This window comes from Pantherophis guttatus, chromosome 13 (assembly GCF_059756535.1).
Source record: "Pantherophis guttatus breed Tessera chromosome 13, ASM5975653v1, whole genome shotgun sequence".
In the NCBI taxonomy this organism is placed as follows: Eukaryota; Metazoa; Chordata; class Lepidosauria; order Squamata; family Colubridae; genus Pantherophis; species Pantherophis guttatus.
Window position 1 is genome coordinate 15700450 of NC_142075.1, and position 23605 is coordinate 15724054.

The 23605-nt window shown below is 43.3% G+C and overlaps 1 protein-coding gene across 1 annotated transcript; it reads left to right on the top strand.

Moving 5' to 3' along the window:
- The first annotated feature begins 11879 nt into the window (after nucleotides 1-11879).
- Nucleotides 11880-22285, top strand: CFAP161 (cilia and flagella associated protein 161). The gene is made up of 7 exons (XM_060693314.2): nucleotides 11880-12049; nucleotides 13600-13689; nucleotides 14410-14648; nucleotides 17012-17096; nucleotides 18700-18858; nucleotides 20867-20940; nucleotides 21887-22285. Exons 1-7 carry the CDS (start codon nucleotides 11960-11962, stop codon nucleotides 22068-22070), a joined length of 921 nt encoding a protein of 306 aa, XP_060549297.2. The 5' UTR covers nucleotides 11880-11959; the 3' UTR covers nucleotides 22071-22285.
- The last annotated feature ends 1320 nt before the right edge of the window (nucleotides 22286-23605 follow it).

A 23605-nucleotide genomic window follows, 5' to 3' on the forward strand; every position in this document is an offset into this window, starting at 1 on the left:
ACAGCCTTCCTTTCATTCATCTTTAATGCCTGCATTAAATCCCCGACATGGATGAGAACATACCAATGATCCATCCACTTTGATGGCGAATTTAAATAAATAAAACCACCAACAACAGTGGAGTGGGAAGCGTTTTGCCCCAAGCCGACAGCAGGGATGACATCATAGAGAGAGAATGTACACAGTCCTGCAAAACGAGCCTGCTGGTTTGTATTAGCTTCTCTACTCAGCCAGTTCCCTGAAGTTAGAATTAGGAGTGGCCAGTTTCGAAGGAAACAGGCAGTGCTAAATGTTAAAGGGAGCAGGAGAAGAAGAAGCAGTTACAGGTAGCCCTTGACTTATGACCACAATTGAGCCCAAAGTTTATGTTGTTAAGTGAGACATTTGTTAAGTGAGTTTTTCCCCATTTTATGACTTGTTAAGTGAATCACTGCAGTTGTTAAATTTGTTAAGTGAATCACTGCAGTTCTTAAATTTTGTTAAGTGAATCACTACAGTTCTTAAATTTTGTTAAGTGAATCACTGCAGTTCTTAAATTTTGTTAAGTGAATCACTGCAGTTCTTAAATTTTGTTAAGTGAATCACTGCAGTTCTTAAATTTTGTTAAGTGAATCACTACAGTTCTTAAATTTTGTTAAGTGAATCAATGCAGTTCTTAAATTTTGTTAAGTGAATCACTACAGTTCTTAAATTTTGTTAAGTGAATCACTGCAGTTCTTAAATTTTGTTAAGTGAATCACTGCAGTTCTTAAATTTTGTTAAGTGAATCACTGCAGTTCTTAAATTTTGTTAAGTGAATCATTGCAGTTCTTAAAGTTTGTTAAGTGAATCACTGCACTTCTTAAATTAGTAACATGGTTGTTAAGCGGATCTGGTTTCCCCCTTGACTTTGCTGGTCAGAAGTTCACAAAAAAGGCGATCACAGTACTGCGTGACCATACGACCATCATAAATGTGAATCAGACGTCAAGCATCCGAATGTAAAAACACGTGACCGTGGGGATGCTACGGTCGTAAGTGTGAAAAACGGTCGTAAGTCCATTTTTTGCGGTGACGTTGCAACTTGGTCACTAAACAAACTGTTGTAAGTCGAGGACTACCTGTAAAACTGGATCGTTGCTTGGCTAACCAAAGCTGGCCCACGTTAATTTAGGAGCAAACCTCAGTGTATTCGTTGGGGTTTACACTTCATCACTTTTAGGATTGCAGCCAGAGTCCCACTGAACCCAACTTGGGATTTGGAAGTGCGGGCTAAGTTTAAATATTATGCTAAGCTGATAGATGGTTTGTTTTGTTTTCAGTTTAGCACAAATCATGAATCCAGCCATTGTGGTTTGTGAATCACAGATACTGGCTGAGCGTGTTAAATGAAGCCAACTGTGATTCATTCAATAAGCTACATTTAAAAAAAAAAGTGTTTTATCATTAGCTAAGTCAAAAGAGTTGGTGAAGAACTTGCAGATCACTTAGACTTTGACTCACTACAGGAAATCTAACTCAGGATTTAACACTGAATATAAAGCCAGCAAGAAAGTAACGTGGAAAGACTCAACCACAGATACAGATTAACAGTTGGACCTTGTAGGTCATCTTGTCCAACCAGGGGTGAAATCCAAAAATTTTTTCCCTACCGGTTCTGTGGGCATGGCTTGGTGGGCATGGCAGGGGAAGGATATTGCAAAATCTCCATTCCCACCCCACTCCAGGGGAAGGATACTGCAAAATCCTGGATAGCTCAGCAGACTAATGCATTGTAATTTAACTCCAGCTGTCTGCAATTAGTAAGTTTGAATCTTGCCAGGCTCAAGGTTGACTCAGGCTTCCATCCTTTCTAAGGTAGGTAAATTGAGGACCCAGTTTGTGGGGGCAATAAGCTGACTTTGTAAAAATATACAAAAGTATGAAGGCTATTGCTTAACGCATTGTAAGCCGCCCTGAGTCTCCGGAGAAGGGTGGCATATAAATCAATTTTTTTAAAAAAAATTGCCATTCCCTCCCCTCCTGGGGGGAAGGATATTGCAAAATCTCCATTCCCACCCCACTCTGGGGCCAGCCAGAGGTGGTATTTGCCAAATTTTGAACTGCTCAAAATTTCCGCTACCGGTTCTCCAGAACCTGTTAGAACCTGCTGGATTTCACTCCTGAGTCCAACCCCCCCCTCCCAAGCAGGAGACCCTACACCATTTCTGAAAGAGGGAAGTCCAGTCTCTTCTTGAAAGCTTCCAGTGATGAATTTCTCAAGGCCAGCTGTTCCATTGGTTGATTGTTGAATCTCTCCTTGTTCAGTTTCCATCCATTATTTGGCCTTCAGGTGCTTTGGAAAATAGCTTGACCATCTTCCTCTCTGTGGCAGCCCCTCAAATATTGGAAGACTGCTATCATGTCTCCCCTGGTCCTTCTCTTCACTAGACTAGCCATGCCCAGTTCCTGTAACCGTTCTTCATATGTTTTAGCCTCCAGTCCCCTAATCATCCTGGTTGCTCTTCTCTGCACTCTTTCTAGAGTCTCAACCTCCTTTTTGTAGTGTGGTGACCAAAACTGGATGCAGTACTCTAGGTGTGTGGTCTTAGTGGTAGACCACTAAGGCTTACAGTTTCAACTGGGAACCTACAGGTTCTCAGTTCCCAACTTATGACTACAATTGAGCCCCAAATTTCTGTCGTCTTAACAAATGTCTGTGCGAGACATGTGTTAGGGGAGTTATGCCCCATTGTGTGACCTTTCTTGCCACAGTTGTTAAGTGAATCGGTGAAGTTGGTAAGTGAGTAACACGGTGGTTTAAGTGAATCCGGCTTCTCCGTTGACTTTGCTTGTCAGAAGATTGCAAACCGTGATCACATGACCCTACTATCGTCATAAATACGAGTCAGTTGCCAAGCGGCTGAATTTTTATCACATGACCACAGGGATGCTGCAATGGTCATAAATGTGAAAAACGGTCATAAGTTAACTTTTTTCACTGTTGTTGTAACTTTGAACGGTCGCTAAATGATTTGTAATATAGTGCAGTCTACTACAGCTTCTTTTTCATATAGAAAAGAGACCAGATACAAAAATGCTACAGAATTAAATAATAAACTTCAAATGAAAATAAAAATTCCCCATAAATTTCAAATGAAAATAAATTTTCCCTTAAGGATATTACTATTGATGAGTAGTGGTGGGAATTGTGTACGAAGAGTAACATTGCCAATACTAAACCACACTTGACTTAAATTAACTCCAAAGAACACACATTAACAACTTATGCCCAAACCCATCTGAGATCTGACATTATACAATCCTGAGTCATCCTAATCTGCAGATGCACTAATTCTAACTTTTTAAAAAGTGCCAGTAATGAATAACAAGGATGCAACTTTTCCCTCCTCTCTTTCAAACATCCCCTTTCCTCGCCCAGCAAAACATTTAACCACTACAAATCACGTGGAACTTGGAATATAATCACAAGCTCTTAATCGTAATTGCTTCCACATGCTCAGTGATATGACTTGAGAGGAAAGGGAAGGGAGGGGAGAGGAGGAAAGGAAAGGGAAGGGAAGGGAAGGGAAGGGAAGGAAAGGAAAGGAAAGGAAAGGAAAGGAAAGGAAAGGAAAGGAAAGGAAAGGAAAGGAAAGGAAAGGGAGAGAAGAGAAACAAGGAAAGGAAAGGGGAGGAAAGGAAAGGAAAGGAAAGGAAAAGAGGAAAGGAAAGGGGAAGGGAAGGGAAGGAGAGGAAAGGAAAGGGGAGGAAAGGAGAGGAAAGAAAAGAAAAGAAAAGAGGAAAGGAAAGGGGAGGGGAGGGGAGGAAAGGAAAGGAAAAGAGGAAAGGAAAGGAAAAGAGGAAAGGAAAGGAAAGGAAAGGAAGAGAAACAAGGAAAGAAAAAGAAAGGAAAGGGGAGGAAAGGAAAGGAAAAGAGGAAAGGAAAGGAAAGGAAAGGAAGAGAAACAAGGAAAGGAAAAGAAAGGAAAGGGGAGGAAAGGAAAGGAAAGGAAAGGAAAGGAAAGGAAAGGAAAGGGAAGGAAGAGAGAAACAAAGAAAGGGAAAACAAATCTGCTGAAGAAATGCAGGGCTGATTCCTTCAGGACCTGAACTGCTTCTAGCGTTCTAATATTGGAAGCAGACATCAATGGCCAAATGAAAGCAAGAAAACAAAAAGTTACAGGGCAGCAGGTAGAACAAATTACAACATTTTAAAAAAGGGTCGCAACGTAGTTTTCTCAGACCCCAAATCTGTTTTTTGACTGAGATGAATAGTCCTCAATTTATAACTGTTTGTTTAGTGACCAAAGTTACAGCAGCACTGAAAAAAGTGACTCATGACCATTTTTCACAGTTACGACCTTTGCAGCATCCCCGCGATCGCGGGTTCAATATTCGATGCTTGGCAATTTGCGTGTATTTATGATGGTTGCAGTATCCCGTCTGTCACAGTTGTGTGACCTTCTGGCAAGCCGTGTCAATGGGGAAGCTAGATTCACTTAACAACCGTGTTACTAATTTAACAACTGCAGGGATTCACTTAACAACTGTGGCGAGAAAGGTCGTAAAATGGGGCAAAACTCACTTAACTGTCTCGCTTAGCAACAGAGGTTTGGGGGGGTCAATTGTGGTCATAAGTCAAGGACTATCTGTACTGGTCTAAGACTGTAATAAATTGATCAACTGATTTACCTCTGATTAACTATAAAATAGGGACGTGGTGGCTCAGTGGCTAAGGCGATGAGCTTGTCGACTGAAAGGTCGGCAGTTCAGCGGTTCGAATCCCTAGTGCCGCGTAACGGGGTGAGCTCCCGTTACTTGTCCCAGCTTCTGCCAACCTAGCAGTTCGAAAGCACGTAAAAAATGCAAGTAGAAAAATGGGGACCCCCTTTGGTGGGAAAGTAACAGCGTTCCATGTGCCTTTGGCGTTTAGTCATGCCAGCCACATGACCACGAAGACGTCTTCAGACAGCGCTGGCTCTTCGGCTTTGAAACGGTGATGAGCACCGCCCCCTAGAGTCGGGAACGACTAGCACATATGTGCGAGGGGAACCTTTACCTTTACCTTAACTATAAAATAAGCATAAGCGTTATTATTTTTTTTTCTAATAATTTAAAAGGTTGCCAACCAGGGGGGCTGAGAATGGCCCTGATGGAAAAGCTAATATTAAGAAAGTAACTTGGACAGGAATTAGATCCCTTAGTAACAAAAAAATCTTTCACATTCCAATCAAGATTGAGGCTCATAATGCCTGCTTTGTTATTTGCTCATTCATCCTATTGTGAAACTTCATCCAGATCCCCCCCCAAATTCTCCATTTTAATCCATGGCTAAAGAAATGCCAAACTTCTGTAGGTGTCCCAAAAGAACGGAGCATTAGCTACAATCCTCGTGTCCCATATTTCTTGCAAGGGCATTTTTCCCAGGAATTATATCACTGGGTGGGAACTCAGAAAAGAGGCCAAGTTAGACGGTTAAAAGAAAAAAGAAAAACGGGAACGCCGAACTCTGGATCAGCTCTCCCTCTCCAGGGCTGTCCTGCAAATCGACAGAAACCTAAAAATGGGGTGATGATTTAAACAGGGCATCTTCCCAAAATGTAATGATTGACAAACTGGGAGTAATCTGGTCTTACTGTTCACAGTGGGCCAAATCGATGGTTGGTTGCTACCAGTTTGCCCTGTATCTGGCGAACTGGTAGCGGGAGCGGTGAGAGGCTCTGCCCAGCCGCCTGGACGCTTCTGTGCATGCGTGCCCACGAGCACACCAGTTTTGAAACCCCGCCCCTAGGCCAAATGGATCCCTGTTTCGAGCCAATCCCTTTGGAAAGCAAAAGAGATTTTGACTTAGAACCAAAAGGGGATTTTGACTTAGAACCAGGCCGGATTATTTACAACAGAAACACAATGCACAAACACACACACAAACACACACACACACACACACACACACACACACACACACACACAAAACCCCCAGAACTTGATTCTTGACCTCCAGATCTCTCCTACAAATTTCCTGTCATGGTCCATTATCCAATCATTTTTGTAGACTTATTTTTTTTTTAACAGATTAACAGAGTTGAAAGCGAACTTGTAGGTCATCTAGTCCAGCGGTCACCAACTGATGGTCCATGGACCACTGGTGGCCTGTGAGAAAATGTTGGTGGTCCGCAGAAAAATTATTTGCATTTTTAATATTGCACTAATTTTTTTTTTTTAATTTGATTTATATGCCGCCCTTCTCCGGAGACTCAGGGCGGCTTACAATGCGCTCAGCAATAGCCTTCATCCTTTTGTATATTTATACAAAGTCAGCTTATTGCCCCCACAAACTGGGTCCTCAATTTACCTACCTTAGAAAGGATGGAAGGCTGAGTCAACCTTGAGCCTTGGCGAGATTCGAACCTGCAGTAATTGCAGGCAGCTGGTCTTAATAACCAGCTTAATAAAAGGGTGCCTTAGACCACTGTACTACCAAGGCTCAAATCAAGGGTCCCCAAACTACGCCCACTGGGACGGATACGTGCAATGAATGTTTGTGTTGCTGTAGAGAGTCTCTCCCTTTGGGGTCTTTTTGTGTGGGTTGGAGAGGGGCAGAAATTATGACTTGGGGTCTGCTTCAGCCTCCTGGTGTGGGGCTTTGGGTGAAGGCTGGAGGGAAGGGCCGCTGGTGGCAAAGAGCCCAAGGGCCTTGTTCCAGTGGGATTGCCTCACGGCCTGGAACTGGCTGACCATCTCAGCCCGCTGAGCCTCCAGGCACCAGTACCTGGCCTTGCACTCCTGCAGGTCTTCCGTCTGCTTGGAAAGCCTATGCTCGTAGTCCTCAGTGAGGTGCTCCTTCTCGGTCAGATCCAATTTGAACTGAGCCAGCTGTTTTGCCAACTCTTTCTTCAGCAACTGTTTCCTGTTGGGGCCCTAAGGAGCCTGGGTGGGCAGGCGAGGAGTGGCTGGGAGGGGAGGGGTGAGTAGAGGCTGGCGAGGTGTCCCTCGACGTCAGTGACATCGAGTTGGCCACGCCCACTCAGTCACATGACCACCTAGCCACGCCCACCCAACCAGTCATTAGGCAGATCATATTAGTGGTCCGCGGGATTTAAAATTATGAATTTAGTGGTCCCTGAGGTCCGAAAGGTTGGTGACCCCTGATCTAGTCCAACCCCCACCCAAGCAGGAGACCCTACCCCAGTTTTGAGTCTAAGGCTAAGTAAAGAATGTGGTTCTACTGAGCAGCTAGCTGTTGATTGTCATGTTCTAATAGTCAAAATCTCTGGTTTAAAGCAATCACCTTATTTTGCCTAATTTCAGGGCCACTCTGCCTTTTTTTTAATGGCAACCTTCTTTTCGTGTACGACTTCTGATGACCGCCTGGACGAATCTAACATTTTGGAGGTTATTTTGCCCCTGCCTCCTCTTTCCTAGGGATGAGAGTGAAGGATTGAGTCAAAGGCACCCAGCTGGATTTGTACCTAATGTGGGACTAGAACTCCTGGTCGCCTAGTTTCTACTCCACTGCTTTTCACCACTACATCAAACTGGCCGTAAATGTTTGCATTCTCCAGCTCTTTTTTTTTTTTAATGAATATAGAAGGAAGGAGAAACTGGGGGAAGGGGGCGAAGTAATTATGGGTGAAATTAGTGGTAAAAAGGAGTCAAGGACAGCCTTCAATTTACTTTTGCAAAGTTTTGTCTTCCCAGCTGTGAAGAGAAGAATGGCTCGCATATAGGAAGGAGGCTCAGCCTGGGTGTGTCCTTCCCAACAACTATGAATAGGTGGAAAACTTAAAAACAAAAATCCCCTTGATGGAGGACTTCCTGGCAAAGAGGAAATGAATGGCCCAAATGGGTGTTCAAAGATGCACTTAAACTGACATGTTTCTCCCAAATGGCAAAACAACCCCCCCCCACCTTCCCCGCTATTGGGTGTGGTCATGCTGATTAAAAATAGAATTGATCGAATTCCAATTCTGGGTAAAGGCAAATTCAAAATCAATTTCATGATTAGGATTTAGAAAACAGGGAATGCATCCAATGGTGGCAGGCTTTCAATCTTTTTTCACGATAAAGCAAAACGAATAATGCAAGCCAGCCACGATGATGTATTGATTATTGATTGTGATTAAAATGACATATAAATATATAAATATAAATATATAAAATTAAAATGACATGGAAAGTAATAATTTATTTAAAAGTAATTGCTTCCTTTCCTCTACCTTTCTGTAACAGAAAGTATGTATCGCACACTTATGTGTGTAGCAGTGGTGGGTTCCAAAATTTTTACTACCGGTTCTGTGGGTGTGGCTTGGCGGGCGTGGCATGGCTTGGTGGGCGTGGCTTGGTGGGCGTGGCAGGGGAATTTCCTCCCGATCAGCTGGGACTCAGGAGGCAGAGAATAGATGGTGGTGGGGCCAGTCAGAATTTTTACTACCGGTTCTCCGAACTACTCAAAATTTCCGCTACTAGTTCTCCAGAACTGGTCAGAACCTGCTGAAACTCACCTCTGGTGTGTAATTAGCTGTGTTTCTTAAATTCATTCCTTTTTTGGGACTCGCATGACACAGTGAATCATAAACTACGGTAACCACAATGGCCGAGTTTGCACAGTTCTTTAGACTAAACTATAGTTGTGCAGTTCATGTGTCATGATGCCCAGCTAAAGTGGCTTATTAGAATGTACAGATAACCACAGAAAAGCATTCTGAAAGCAGCAACAATTAGGAATCTCTTTTGTTTATTATTAAAACAACTGTAGAAGATTTGATACATAGCAGTTTTGCTAAACAAAAAAGGAATAAAAAGTTTCACTAAGCTTTGCTTGGATTGCAGAAAAAATGGGATAACAATTACCCAGAAATTAAATTTTGTATAGCTAATGTGTGAATTTTAGGACAGCCCAATTCTATTTGAAAACAAGCCCTTTTGATTTTAATAAGACCTATTCTCAAATGCAGGGACGCAGAGATGCGGTGGCTCAGTGGCTAAGACGCTGAGCTTGTCGATCGAAAGATTGGTAGTTCAGTGGTTCGAATCCCTAGTGCCGCCTAACGGGGTGACCTTCCGTTACTTGTCCCAGCTTCTGCCAACCTAGCAGTTCGAAAGCACGTAAAAAATGCAAGTAGAAAAATAGGGACCACCTTTGGTGGGAAGGTAACAGCGTTCCATGCGCCTTTGGCGTTGAGTCATGCCGGCCACATGACCACGGAGACGTCTTCGGACAGCGCTGGCTCTTCGGCTTTGAAACGGAGATGAGCACCACCCCCTGGAGTCAGGAACGACTAGCAAATATGTGCCAGGGGAACCTTTTCCTTTACCTTTTATTCTCAGAGAGATCTTCAAGATAAACATGTATAAAATTGCAGACTTAAGTTTCAGCTTCCCTTTAAAGATGACTTGTATATGTCTTCTGCACAAATATCGAGAGGTTAACCAGCCAATCTAATTAAAACTGTGTTTTAAAAAAACTCACATGCACACAAAACACAGGTTTGAATTCAAAAGCACAGATTTCTTATCCTAGACATTTTAATTAGATTATTATAAATAGATCAATGTCTACACTCTACATGTTGGTTCAAAACTCTCAATTGGGAATTCTAAATAAACTTGAGCAAAAACAAATGTTTATCCGCTCTCTTATATAACTATCCAGCAGGAGGGTTTTGGGATCTAGGGATCAGTTTTAAAATAAACTTAGCCATCTTGTGCATTGCCTCAGATATTCCAGACGATGGAGCTGTTGTATAGTCTTTAATAAGATGGCTGATGCAAAATTGTGAACTCTTAAATATGTTCTACTAAATACACAAATAATGATGCTTTAGAAGTGCATATCAGAGGTGAAATCCAGCAGGTTCTGACAGGTTCTGGGGAACCGGTAGCGGAAATTTTGAGTAGTTCGGAGAACTAGCAAAGGCCACCTCTGGTTGGCCTCAGGAGTGGGGGGGGAATGGGGATTTTGCAGTAGCCTTCCCCCAGGAGTGGGGTGGGAATGGGGATTTTGCAATATCCTTCCCCCAGGAGTGGGGTGGGAATGGAGATTTTGCAATATCCTTCCCCCTGGAGTGGGGAGGGAATAGGGATTTTGCAGTATCCTTCCCCTGCCACGCCCACCAAGCCACACCCACCAAGCAACACCACGCCCACCAAGCCACGCCTACAGAACCGGTAGTAAAAAAAATTGGATTTCACCACTGCTGCATATGATCTGCAGCATGTCAGATATCCTAAAATATGCAATGACAATGATGCACATTATACATGTCTCTAATAAGTGACCAAAATAAATAAGAATTTGCTTTAAAAAGTTCCAGAAGGTAATATATTATTAGTCTTTACCAACAACACGCTAAATATCCGTTCAACTGGTCACTCTTTAGAATGCCACAAGACACTTTGCTCTGTTTTTATATTTAGTACTCATTGGTTTTAAAGTTGGATATAGTAAAAGCAAGTTTATTTGTAACAAGGGTTCTTGATGAGAATATCAAACTATCCATTATTTGAATTATGAGAATTCCTATATTCACTATCATGTTACAATATGACAATGTAAATACCGTGAAATCACCGTCTTTGGTTTCCAGCTTGGATGTCCCCACTTCCTTTCCTCATAACTAGCATTTTATTTATGTCTTTTAAAAATTTCCATACATACCATTTCATCTACTTCGGTTGGGTGAAGGTGGTTTGAACCCAGACATCTTGGTTAATTTGAAATGTTTTTTTAATTGCATCTCTCAAGATGTGGAAATCCTCCGTGGGAAGATCAGGATAAATTCATCCTTGTTTCTTTGGCGGGCAAAAACATTTGCAGTCAAGTTAAGACTTTGGCTTATAAGGTGTTATGGCTGTGTTGAATGGATTCTGTTTATTACACCAATTCATTAACAACAATGCCCTTATTCTGAATTTAATTATGTGTTTCTTACATATCAATAAAAATTATTAATTCGGGGTATTATTAATTTGGGGTAGAGTAGGTAGCCCCGATTCTACCCCAATTAAGTGATTATAGGATCGTAAAAAGGGAGGGTTTTTTCAGTTTTTGAAATCCAAATGTCTTTACTACCGGTTCTGTGGGTGTGGCTTGGTGGGCGTGGTATGGTTTGGTGGGCGTGGCAGGGGAAGGATATTGCAAAATCTCCATTCCCACCCCACTCCAGGGGAAGGATATTGCAAAATCTCCATTCCCACCCCACTCCAGGGGAAAGGATACTGGAAAATCTCCATTCCCTCCCCACTATGGGGCCAGCCAGAGGTGGTATTTGCTGGTTCTCCCAACTACTCAAAATTTCTGCTACCGATTCTCTGAACTGCTCAAAATTTCCGCTACCAGTTCTCCAGAACCTGTCAGAACTTGCTGGATTTCACCCCTGGTTTTTTTTCCCCTTACATATCAATAGATGCCTTAAATACTATACAAAGGAAGGAGATACACAACCAATTTGAGATACAAGCACTTGGCTTATCCCTTTCTTCCCCAGCTTTAATTACCCCTTTCATTTCCTTGATTTTCTTCTTGTACATGTTGCCTTGTTTGTTTAGCATTTATTTATTTATTTTTTAAAAAAAACATTGCCTCCCTCAAAAACAGGATATCATTCACTGTAAAGCTACGAGGAAGAACAACGGTTCACTATCTTTAATCCGAAATATTCATATGTGTGTTTAATCTCTCAAAAGAAGCGCGTATTTTCGCATTCTTTCTCTCTTTTTGCTTTACAAAAGACTTGTGACTCATTTGCGACTGTCCCCAGTCCCGGCGTGGAATTTAAAGGATGCAGATAAATTCTCACATCTTTTCTAGCCAGATCTATTCTGATTGGCTGATAACCCTTTCCTGCTAGACCAATCCTGGCCGCTCAACGGTCCCCATAGCAACCTGTAAACTCAACATTGATCAGTTATTTTGCTGATCGCAGGGTGGCACAGAGTTGTCGAGAAAGTGTCCTTTTCTTTAAACCACCTTGGTGTCCTCACTTCTGAGCTGCTCCAGATGATCAATGCCCGGACAAGTAAGAGTGGCCGGATATACAGTCCTGGTGTGCTTCTCGGTAACTGGTTTGAAGATGTGTGCTTAGAAGAGGTAAATAAAAATTCTCCACCCTTTGCATTGGTCCATTCATGTTTGGTCTTTGTGCAAATCTCGAAAGTAACTTAGGGGCCACATTACGAGAGGGAGGTTTGATAGCAAGAGCTCCAGATTTTCCTGATCTTCAGGTTGACTCTTGCAGTCAACCCGAACTCGCTTTATTTACAGCCTGATATTTGCATTATTTCTTTAAACCCGAATTCCACCTCATTCTGCATTATTCGGTGAGTTGTTTGGTGTATTCCAGAAATAGGACTAAATGCGCGTTCTCTTCTTTTTAACAATGTATTTCTCTGAGCCTTTGGCAACCTCTAGAAAGAGGCAGAAGCTGTGGTATCACCTTCCACCCTGTTGCATTGGTTCAACAAATTATTTTATACAAGAATTTACAGCAACTGTGTTCCTCGAGCAACTTCACTGGGCTTGTCTACAAAATACTGTTTGCCTTCACCCATTTGCTCTGTCCTCATAGGTGGTGTTGGAAGAAATGTCCATATGGGGACTTTCTCCCCAAGTGGGGAGAAAGACACTGGAAACATGGAGACTGTATGGAAAGATGGTTTTATGGTGGACAGGACCACATGGTTTTGAGGTCCTGGGCAAAAAAGGAAAGAGATGCTGAGAGTCCCTGGGTTTTATATATCCTCTCTGGCTTTGAACTTCCTGGGGCACAGGAAGAGTATCCTGATCGGTTGCTGTCAGAGGTCATAGCTAGCCTTGCTGCCTGATGTAATCTTCCCAGGTGCCATGTGGGGAGTTTCTGTTGCTAGATGGGTCCTTTGCATTGCAGATGGGATGCTGAGGCCTTAATGGTCCATTGACAAAGCAGAACAGATCAGAACAGATTAACAGAGTTGGAAGGGACCTTATAGGTCATCTAGTCCAACCCCCCTTCAAGCAGGAGACCCTACACCATTTCTGACAAATGGCAGTCCAATCTTTTCTTGAAAGTCTCAAGTGATGAAGCTCCCACAACTTCCGAAGGCAACTTCTGTTCCACTGGTTGATTGTTCTCACTGTCAGAAAGTTCCTCCTCATTTCTAGGTTGAATCTCTCCTTGGTCAGTTTCCATCTATTATTCCTTGTCTGGCCTTCAGGTGCTTTGGAAATCAGCTTGACACCCCCCCTCCTCTCTGTGGCAGCCTTTCAAGTATTGGAAGACGGCTATCATGCTATCATGTCTCCCCTGGTCCTTCTCTTCACTAGACTAGCCATGCCCAGTTCCTGCAACTGTTCTTCGTATGTTTTAGCCTCCAGTCCCCTAATCATCCTGGTTGCTCTCCTTTGCACTTTTTCTAGAAGTGGGGGGGAATGAGTTTCTGCCTTCATTTTTTCTAGGAGAGGGGTGGGTTTTAACTTCCAACAGTGGGAAAACCTTTTCATAGTTCTTTTATGCCCTTGTTTTCATTCTTTGGATGGGATTTAGCGATTTGGGCCAAATTTCCTAAGGAGGGAGATTTTATACACCTGATCATGCTGCAGTAATATACAGGATGCATATTAAATTCTAAGTTAAGCTCTTTTTTCCCCCCTTTTAAAAATAGGAATCGTTGAAAGATTTTTTATATAAAAAAGAAAATGGAGAACTACTAATCCAGAAATCACGAAGACTGAAAGATTCTCTTTACAAGAAGGTATTACATCTCAAAATATGTTTGAGGGTTCTCCTAATTCTCTAGAATACTTGCATTTTGTTCCGTACTCATTTATTCCAGCCATGGGGAAGCCAGATTGACTTAACAATTGTGTTAAGAGCCTTGGTGGCGCAGTGGTTAGAGTGCAGTACTGCAGGCTACTTCTGCTGACTGCTGGCTGCCTCCTATTTGGCAGTTCAAATCACACCAGGCTCAAGGTTGACTCAGCCTTCCATCCTTCCCAGGTGGGTAAAATGAGGACCCAAATTGTTGGGGGCAAGAGGCTGACTCTGTAAACCACTTAGAGAGGGCTGTAAAGCACTGTGAAGCGGTATATAAGTCTAAGTGCTATTGCTAAAGTGGGAAGGAAGGGAAGAGAAGGGAAGGAAGGAAGGAAGGAAGGAAGGAAGGAAGGAAGGAAGGAAGGAAGGTAGGTAGGGCCATGGTGGTACAGTGGTTAGAATGCAGTACTGCAGACTAATTCTGCTGGCTGCTGACTGCCAGCAGTTCGATTCGCACCAGCTCAAGGTTGACTCAGCCTTCCATCCTTCCGAGGTGGGTAAAATGAGGACCCAGATTGTTGGTGGCAAGATGCTGACTCTGTAAACCGCTTAGAGAGGGCTGTAAAGTGGTATATAAGTCTAAGTGCTATTGTTATTGTGGGAAAGATAAAGGGGAACTGTGCACACTTATCATCTCCCTTTCTCTTCTCACAAACAGGAGCAGCTTTCCATTTCAAAAGATGGGTATATTCATTTTGGAGACACGGTTCTATTTCTGAACCTCGACGTCGTTAGACTCCCAGAGGAGAAAGCTCTCATTATGGGTGGAAATCTGTCCTTGGCTGTGAATCCTGATATATCGACTCTGTACACTGGTGATAATTTGTCAGCTCCATGTGACTTGAGTGCAATCGAACAGGTGAACCCCATTGGGCGGAATGCATTTCGGATTTTAAGGTGGGACTCTCTGGCAGAAAAGGTTTGGCAGTAAGATGGGGACCAAGCTGGGTGAATAGCTAAGAGGGAAAGGGATGAAACAATGGATGGGGCCCAGATGTCATTGTGGGAGGAGCACAACTGGGTGTTGTGCCTTGTGATTCTTGATGAGTGTACCTTGTCTTTTTATGTACACTGAGAAAGGGGTGAAATGCTCCCGGTTCGGACTGGATCGCCCGATCCGGTAGCGATGGTGGCAGGTAGTTCGGAGAACTGGTAGCAAAAATCCCTGTGCCCCCCCCCACCATGTCCAGCTGAGCCGCATGAACATCAGAGGCTTATTTTTTTACTTTTAAAAGCATTTTTTCTACAATCTCTTCCGACGAAAAAATGCTTTTACAAGTTAAAAAAAAAAGCCTCTGATGATCGCGCGGCTCAGCTGGGATCGTCAGAGGCTTTTCAAAGCATTTTTTTCTGCAACCTCTTGGCCGAAGGGGTGGTTAAAAAAATGCTTTGAGAAGTCTCTGACGATCCCAGCTGAGTTGCTTGATCGGCAGAGTGGCTTTTCAAAGCATTTTTTAAAAAAAGCTTCCCTGACAATCCCGGCTGAGTTGCCTGATCGGCAGAGGCTTTTCAAAGCATTAGAAAAAATGCTTTGAATATATATATATATATATATATTTATATATATTTTTAAAAGTTGGCCATGCCCACCCAGTCACATTACCTCCCCACCACCAACCCACACCTACAGAACCGGTAGTAACAAATTTTACATTTCACCCTTGCACTGAGAGCGTATGCACCAAAGACAAATTCCTTGTGTGTCCAATCACACTTGACCAATAAAGAATTCTATTCTATGATGATGATGTCACACCGAGTGCAGCTGGTAGGATGAACAGGGCCAGAAGGAAGCGTTAAATAAAACCAAAAGTGAGTGAGGGCACTCATTCTCTCTTGACACACACACACATCTCTTCTAAGGACCTCTTTATCCATGGTCCCAGCTGAACGCGTACCCTGTTTGCAATTGGCCTGAGAGCCACATGAAATTATCCTGAAGGTCACACATGGCCTTAAAACAAGAAGTCAGAGGTGGGCAACCTGTGATTCTCAGGACCTGCAGCCTTCCAATTTCCTCAGGGCAACTCAAGCATCTGGTCACAATTGCTGAAAACTGAGAGCACCGTTTCCTACCATCTTGAGATGGGAAACACTGACTGAGTATATAGTCTGAAGCCTAAATGAGTTAGAAAACAAAAGATTTCCCAATTCTTCCTCCAAAACCTTCCCCCGCATGTTGTATGGCCTCACCTATTTGATGGACAGTCCTTTCTGTTCATTCCTGCTCTTTAAGTCGTCGGACCATGTATTACTCAAACGTAGGAAAACATTTAATGATGAATCAACTCCTTGCCATCTCTGATTGACAGCTTTCCCCCCCAAGTTTTCAGATCAGAATGTTTTCCCACCCTACTTGGAATCGACTCTTTGGTTAGAAATGAAATCCTTAACCACTGTCTGGAGATTGGATTTCAGGTCTTTTTACTCTTCAATGAGTGCTTGTTATTGTACTGTTACTGTAATTTTATCATTTTCAATGGATGTTCCAGTTTAAAATCAATTCTCTCTCCCTCTCTCTCCCCCCTCTCTCCCTCTCCCTCTCTCTGTCTCTCTCCTTTTCCCTGTCTCTCTCTCTCTCTCCCCTCTCTCCATCTCTCTGTCTCTCCCTCCCTCCCTCTCTATCCCCCTTTCTCTCTCTCTCCCTCGCTCCCTTCCTCTCTGTCTTTCTCTCTCTCTCCCCCTATCTCCCCCTGTCTCTCCCTCTCTCTCCCTCTCTGTCTCTCTGTTTGTCTCTCTCTCCCTCCCTCTCTCTCCCCCCTTTCTCTCTCTGTCTGTCTCTCCCTCCCTCTCTCCCTCTCTCTCTCCCTCTCTCTCCCTCCCTTCCTCCCTCTGTCTCTGTCTCTCTGTCTGTGTATCTCTTCCTCCTCCTTTCTCTCTCTCTCTGTCTCTCTGTGTGTCTCTCCCTCCCACCCTCCCTCTCCCTCCATTTCTCTCTCTCACACACACACACATTCTCTTTGATGGTTTTTAATGGCTGCTTCACAGCCTTTTATTGTTGTATATGTTGAAAATAAATTTGTAAAGAATGCCAACAAGTTTGCGGCCTGAAATACCTTGAAAATCTCTACCTTTCCTTTCTCTTTTTCACCATGAAAAGTCGAACTGGAAGCTCTTAGGAACAAGTGACTCCTTTTCCCCCTTTGGGTTAGACTCCCAGGGAAAAAAAACATTTTCTGTATATCGGATGAAAGGACTTGCTTCAAAGTAAACGATTGCATTGCGTTGTGTTGCATTGATATTTTTTCTCCTTATTATAGCCTCGAAGGAGAAGCCATGGGGGAACCTGTTAGATTCGGGCAGAATTTTGGCCTAGGAGCAGCTGGTGGATTTCAGGATAAAATGGTTAGTGATAAATAACATCACCTTAATAACAAAATCCCATGTTTCATTCCAAAGAAAACCATTTTGGGAGGAGCTAATAGAACATGCATTTGTCCAGGGAACTGATGTCTAGTTAGACAGGCCTGATTAAAAAATAATCTGATATAGAATAAATCTACCTAAGAAACACTTTCCAACTTTTATATTGTACCTAATCCAGTTCACAGTTATAATCCTAGATGCATTGCTGCACCTTGATCTCTCTCTCTCTTTTAAACTCCCCTTCCCTACAGATGTCCCTGAGTAGATCTTGTTGTTCAATTTCAAATTTTCATCTGTATCCCAAACACAACCTGGAGTGGTTCTCTCTGGCCTAGAGTGGAGCTCTCGCCTCACAATCAGAAGGCTGTGAGTTCGATCCTAGGTAGAGGCAGATATTTCTCTCTCTGGGCACGTTGAGAATACTGTATTTTTCGGACTATAAGACGCACTTAGCTTTTGGGGAGGAAAACAAGAAAATAAATCTGCCTCTGCCTCCCAGCAATTTGCCTCACTGCAGCAAACAGCAAACAGCCTGGTCAGCTTCAGCACAGCCTGATTTAGCACGAGTAGCTGATTGGCGGTTGGATCGGCCTCCTGGAATACCACCTATCAGCTGTTCCAGGGTGCAGGAATCACCACCACCACTGCTGTCATCGCCGCCCATTGCTGCCACCTATCGCCGCCTCCACGTGCCCCATTTTTAGCCTCCGCGCATTCCATTTTCGGCCTACACCCACCCCATTTTTGGAGTCCAAATGCCCCATTTTTGGCCCGATCCAGGCAGCGGGGATAGGTGGTGGCGATCCCCGCCGCCTGGAATGGGCCGAAAATGGGACATGTGGAGGCCAAAAATGGGGCGTGCAGAGGCGGCGATAGGTGGCAGCAATGGGCAGCGATGACAGCAGCGGTGACAGTGATCCCCATAGCCTGAAACAGCTGATAGGCAGTATTCCGGGAGGCAGATCCAACTGCCAATCAGCTGCTCGTGTTAAATCACACTGTGCTGAAGCTGTCCAGGGTGTTTGCTGTTTGCTGCAAGGAGGCAAATTGTTGGGAGGCAGAGGCCGGCGGGTGGGGGCCAACGGGTGAGTGGGCCTTTGGCAACATTCGCTCTATATGACTCACAGACATTTCCACCTACTTTTTTGGGGGGGCGGGAGTGCATCTTATATACCGAAAACTACGGTATATCTGCTGAAAAAAACTCCGCATTGGCGACAGGAAGGGCATCCAGCCAGTAAACACTCTGCTCCATTCAGTTGCCCAGACTCCACCCCGCAAGGAATTATGGGGTCATTAAAAGGAGATGATCCCAAGCACAGCCTGTAGATCACTGTAATTTTGGCAAGGGTCCCAGCTTCTGGTTCAATATAGTTATATTTCTGTGTCTTCTTCCATTCTGTGAAACTATACAGAACCTTCCATATGTTCAGCCTCAAATTTGCAAACGGGAGAAGGCAACCACTCATCATAGGGAACAGTAAACGTACTGTTAATTCCCCCCCCCCTTTGTTTTCTGTCAATCTTCAACAATGGTTATCTAATTTCCAAACAAATCACTCCCTTGTGTCTTAATTTCCAGCTGTTTATGTCCAGCGACCATAAATCATTTCAGAATATGGCCAAGAAATCTTCTCTCCAGCCTGTCTTCATGACGGATGAACTTTCATACCTGTGTGCCTGGCAAATTACCTTCCTGGATCCACAGTTACGCCTGGAATATGAAGGTTTGCCAATCCCTGTAAGAAAACATCTGCATTTGTAAAGAGGGAATGCGAGTGTGCGAGAGAGAGCTTTAAGGGAAGCCATTCTGAATTTCCCAAAGGTCTTTTTTCCAAGGGGCAACTTGAGTTTCTTCATTTTTCCTTGAAGACTTTTCACTTCTCATCCAAGAAGCTTCTTTAGTTCTGGAACGGAACTGAAGAAGCTTCTTGGATGAGAAGTGAAATGTCTTCAAGGAAAAATGAAGAAATAGAATAGAATAACAGAGTGGGAAGGGACCTTGGAGGTCTTCTAATCCAACCCCTTGCTTAGGCAGGAAACCCTACATCACTTCAGACAAATGGTTGTCCAATCTCTTCTTGAAAACTTCCAGTGTTGGAGCATTCACAACTTCTGGAGGCAAGTTGTTCCACTGGTTAATTGTTCTCACTGTCAGGAAATTTCTCCTTAGTTCTAAGTTGCTTCTCTCCTTGATTAGTTTCCACCCATTGCTTCTTGTCCTGCCCTCAGGTGCTTTGGAGAACAGCTTGACTCCCTCTTCTTTGGGGCAGCCCCGAGATATTGGAAGACATGCTATCATGTCTCCCCTAGACCTTCTTTTCATTAAACTAGACATACCCAGTTCCTGCAACCATTTTTCATATGTTTTAGCTCCAGTCCCCTAATCATCCAGTTGCCTTTTGAAAAAACAGCAACTTTTTTTTAAAAAAAATTGATTTATATGCCGCCCTTCTCCGGAGACTCAGGGCGGCTTACAATGCGTTAAGCAATAGCCTTCATCCTTTTGTATATTTATACAAAGTCAGCTTATTGCCCCCACAAACTGGGTCCTCAATTTACTTACCTTAGAAAGGATGGAAGGCTGAGTCAACCTTGAGCCTGGTGAGATTCGAACTTACAGTAATTGCAGACAGCTGATGTTAATCACAATGCTATCAGTCTGCTGAGCCACCAGGCCCTAACTTTGGGACAACCATGACCTGGATGACTGAGAATCTCCATAGACATTCTCAACTTCATGCTTAGCTTTGTGGGTAGATCAGTCTTAAATGTCCTCTTCAACTTTACCAATCCCATCCAACACTTCTCCAGTTTCCATAATGCCCCTTTTTCTACAGCTTTTGAAATAAGCTAATATTCTACTTATCTATCTATTATTTCCTGCTTCTGAGCTTTTGTTCTTCAGGACAGCATAGATCTGGTTCATGTGCATATATACTTTTAGAAGGAAATATTTTTTATTGAATTATAAAGTATTATAAAATACCAAAATACAAAGTAAATAGAAAAGCAGTGGGGGGAAAGGCAGTGGTGGAATTCAAATTTTTTTACTACCAATTCTGTGGGTGTGGCTTCGTGGGCATGGCAGGGAAAGGATACTGCAAATCCCCATTCCCTCCCCACTCCAGGGGAAGGATATTGGTGGCTCAGCAGACTGATAGCATTGTGATTAACACCAGCTGTCTGCAATTACTGTAAGTTCGAATCTCACCAGGCTCAAGGTTGACTCAGCCTTCCATCCTTTCTAAGGTAGGTAAATTGCCCCCAGTTTGTGGGGGCAATAAGCTGACTTTGTATAAATATACAAAAGTATGAAGGCTATTGCTTAACGCATTGTAAGCCGCCCTGAATCTCTGGAGAAGGGCGGCATATAAATCAAATTAAAAAAAAAAAATCTCCATTCCCACCCCACTCTGGGGCCAACCAGAAGTGGTATTTGCTGCTTGTCCGAACTACTCAAAATTTCCACTACCGGTTCTCCAGAACCTGTCAGAACCTGCTGGATTTCACCCCTGATTCCAACCCCTGAAGAGTCAACCTTTCAATCGACAAGCTCAGCGTCTTAGCCACTGAGCCACCGTGTCCCTGGACTATGTATACTTGAATGCAAAACCTGTTCTAATAGGAAATATGTTTTATTTTATATTCTATGCTTGAGAATTCTGGGCCAGTATAATTGACTGAAATAAGCAATTGAAATATGGACATTTAAAGCCCCCCCCCCATTCTTTTTTCCTTTTTTGTAGGCAAATACAAAAGTTGTCATCGTTCACACCCATACAAATCAGGCACTCGCAGTTCCCAGGACCTTCTGGATAAGGTGAGCCCCAGAAGACATCTCCAGATCTACAACCTACATTTAAACTACCGTATTTTTCAGAATATAAAATGCACCTTCCCCCAAAAAAATTTGGGCGTGTCTTATACACTGAATGTAGCCCCACCCACCCACTGGCCCCCACCCTTTGTCCTCTGCCTCCCAGCAGTTTACCTCCTTGCAGCAAGAAGAAACAGGTCGTTTCAGCTTCATCACAGCCTAATTAGCACAAGTTGATTGGATAGGGCTCCCGACTCTCAGCTGTTTTGCGTGGGCCTCTGCTGCTTGCTGCAAGGAGGTAAATTGCTGGGAGCAGATTTTTTTTCTTGTGCTAATCAAGCTATGCTGAAAACGAAAATGAAAGTAAAGCAGGCTGTTTGCTGCAATGAGGCAAAATTGCTGGGAGGCAGAGGCAGATTTCTTTTTCTTGTTTTCCTCACCAAAAAAGGTAGGTGCGTCTTACAGTCCCGAGTGTCTTATACTCCGAAAAATTTCATTTCATTTTCATTTTCATTTATTCGAATTTCTATACCGCCCTTCTCCTTTCGGACTCAGGGCGGTGAACAGCCAGATAAAAAACATCTATACAAACATCACAGTTAAAAAATAAAGTTAAAATAATTTATAAATTTGGCCCATAATTTAAAACTTGTCAATTAAAATAAATATTAAAATTTTTAAAACTAACCCTAAAATCAGGACAGACCGGCTAGCTGAAAAAAATAAGTTTTTAGGGCCCGACGAAAAATCCGGAGGTCGGAGATCACTCGTATCTCTGGGGGTAGATTGTTCCATACCGTAGCTTTAATTCTTTCTCGTGATCAGGGACAGAAGGGGTCTTGGGGGGGTCTCTCAGTCCAACCCTTTGCCCCAAAGCCAGCTTTGGAAAGGCCGTTTTGGAGTTTCTGTTTAGTTTTTTCCCCCCTGTATGTTGTTTCTCTTTTTCAAGGACATACTTTGGGAAAGAATGCGAAATCAACTGCCACACCTATCTGGATTCCCACAAAGCTGAAGAGAGCAAGAACCACTGGATCATAGTCACGGGGAATCCTAGCGACGATTCGACGACAATGTTCAATAGGCCAAAGCCTCAGTCCGAGGAGACTAGAGCACAGAATACAGAATGCCTATGAAAAAAATCCTCGGAATGAACAGTTAAAACTTGGGGCTTTCGTGAAAGACAAGCAGGAGAAAAAACTAACAGCATGATGTTGATGATGAAGAAGAAGAAGAGGAGGAGGAGGAGAATGAAGAAGGGATTAAAGGTATATCGAAACATAATAGCAGCGTAAACTGAATAACTTTCAAAATTCATGATTGAATCTTGAATAAAAATGATGATAAAAACGATTTTCTAACTTCCACCTTCTTTTGTTTTGACCACAGGATGGCAGCATCACTCTATAAGAAAATATTCTCTCTCTCTCTCTCCCTCTCCCTCCCTCCCTCTCTCTCTCTCTCTCTCTCCCTCCCACCCTTTCTCTTTCTCTCTCTCTCTCTCTCTCCCTCCCTCTCTCTTTCACTCCCTCTCTTTCCCTCTCTCTCTCCCTCCCCCCTCCCTCTTTCTCTTTATCTCTTTCTCTCTCTCTCTCCTCCCTCCCTCTCTCTCTTTCTCTCTCTCTCTTTCCCTCCCTCCGTCCCTCCCCACCTCTCTCTTTCTCTCTCCTTCTCTCCCTCTCTTGTGTATTTTACTTTATCTTCTTATTTACATAAGAAGATAAAGCTATAGCTGACTTTCTCTATTGGGCAGCTTCTAGATCTGTTGGTAGTAAAGCACCCATAATTCCCCTTCGGAAAACTCATAGAGAATTCTGGGAATGGTTGCCAACCGTATTTAGAGAGTGATCCATTGGAGAAAGCCCACGAAACTTAAAAACAGTGTTTCTTTGCCCCACCCCTGGGCTGCCAGCCATTTTGGCACAAAGAAGTGAGGATGGTGGAAATATTTATAGAAATGAATACCATCCTTACCAATGGAAAGGATGCTTACTGTATATCCTTCTTGTTTTTCTTCGTAGCAGGAAAACAAAGCAGTTTAGAAAGACAAATGCTTGGAGGAATATTCCAGGACAGAATTCGTGGAAACAGAAGAGCCCTATCCATCCCCCTCTTACTCATGTCAATCATCTGCCTTGCTGTCCAAAAAAAAAAAAAAAAGAGGAAAAGATGTGGAACTCCCTGCCTCAGGAAAGCAGCTGAACCGTTCTCCTCTCATTCCTTTCTTAGGAAGGCTTTCATTCTACAGCAGGGGTCTCCAAACTTGGCAACGTTAAGCCATGTGGACTTCAACTCCCAGAATTCCTCAGCCAGGTCTCCAAACTTGATAACTTTTAAGACTCGTGAACTTCCAACTCCTAGAATTCCCTAGCTGAGGAATTCTGGGAGTTGAAGTCCACAAGTCTTAAAAGTTGCCAAGTCTGGAGACCCCTGTTCTATATAGACAAAAGGCCATTGTGATGGCCTATGAGCTACTCCAACCACAATCTTCTTTTCTGTAATATTTTTATGTTGGTTTTGTCTCCCTTTTTAAACAGTTGTACATTTCCCCTGGAATTTTGTGAGCTCTCCTGGGCAGTTGCGTTGTAAGCCCTGGAAGCACTGGATAGAAATTTGTACATAAAAATTACATAAATATGCCTGGAGGAACATACCTGAACGAAATCTGCGG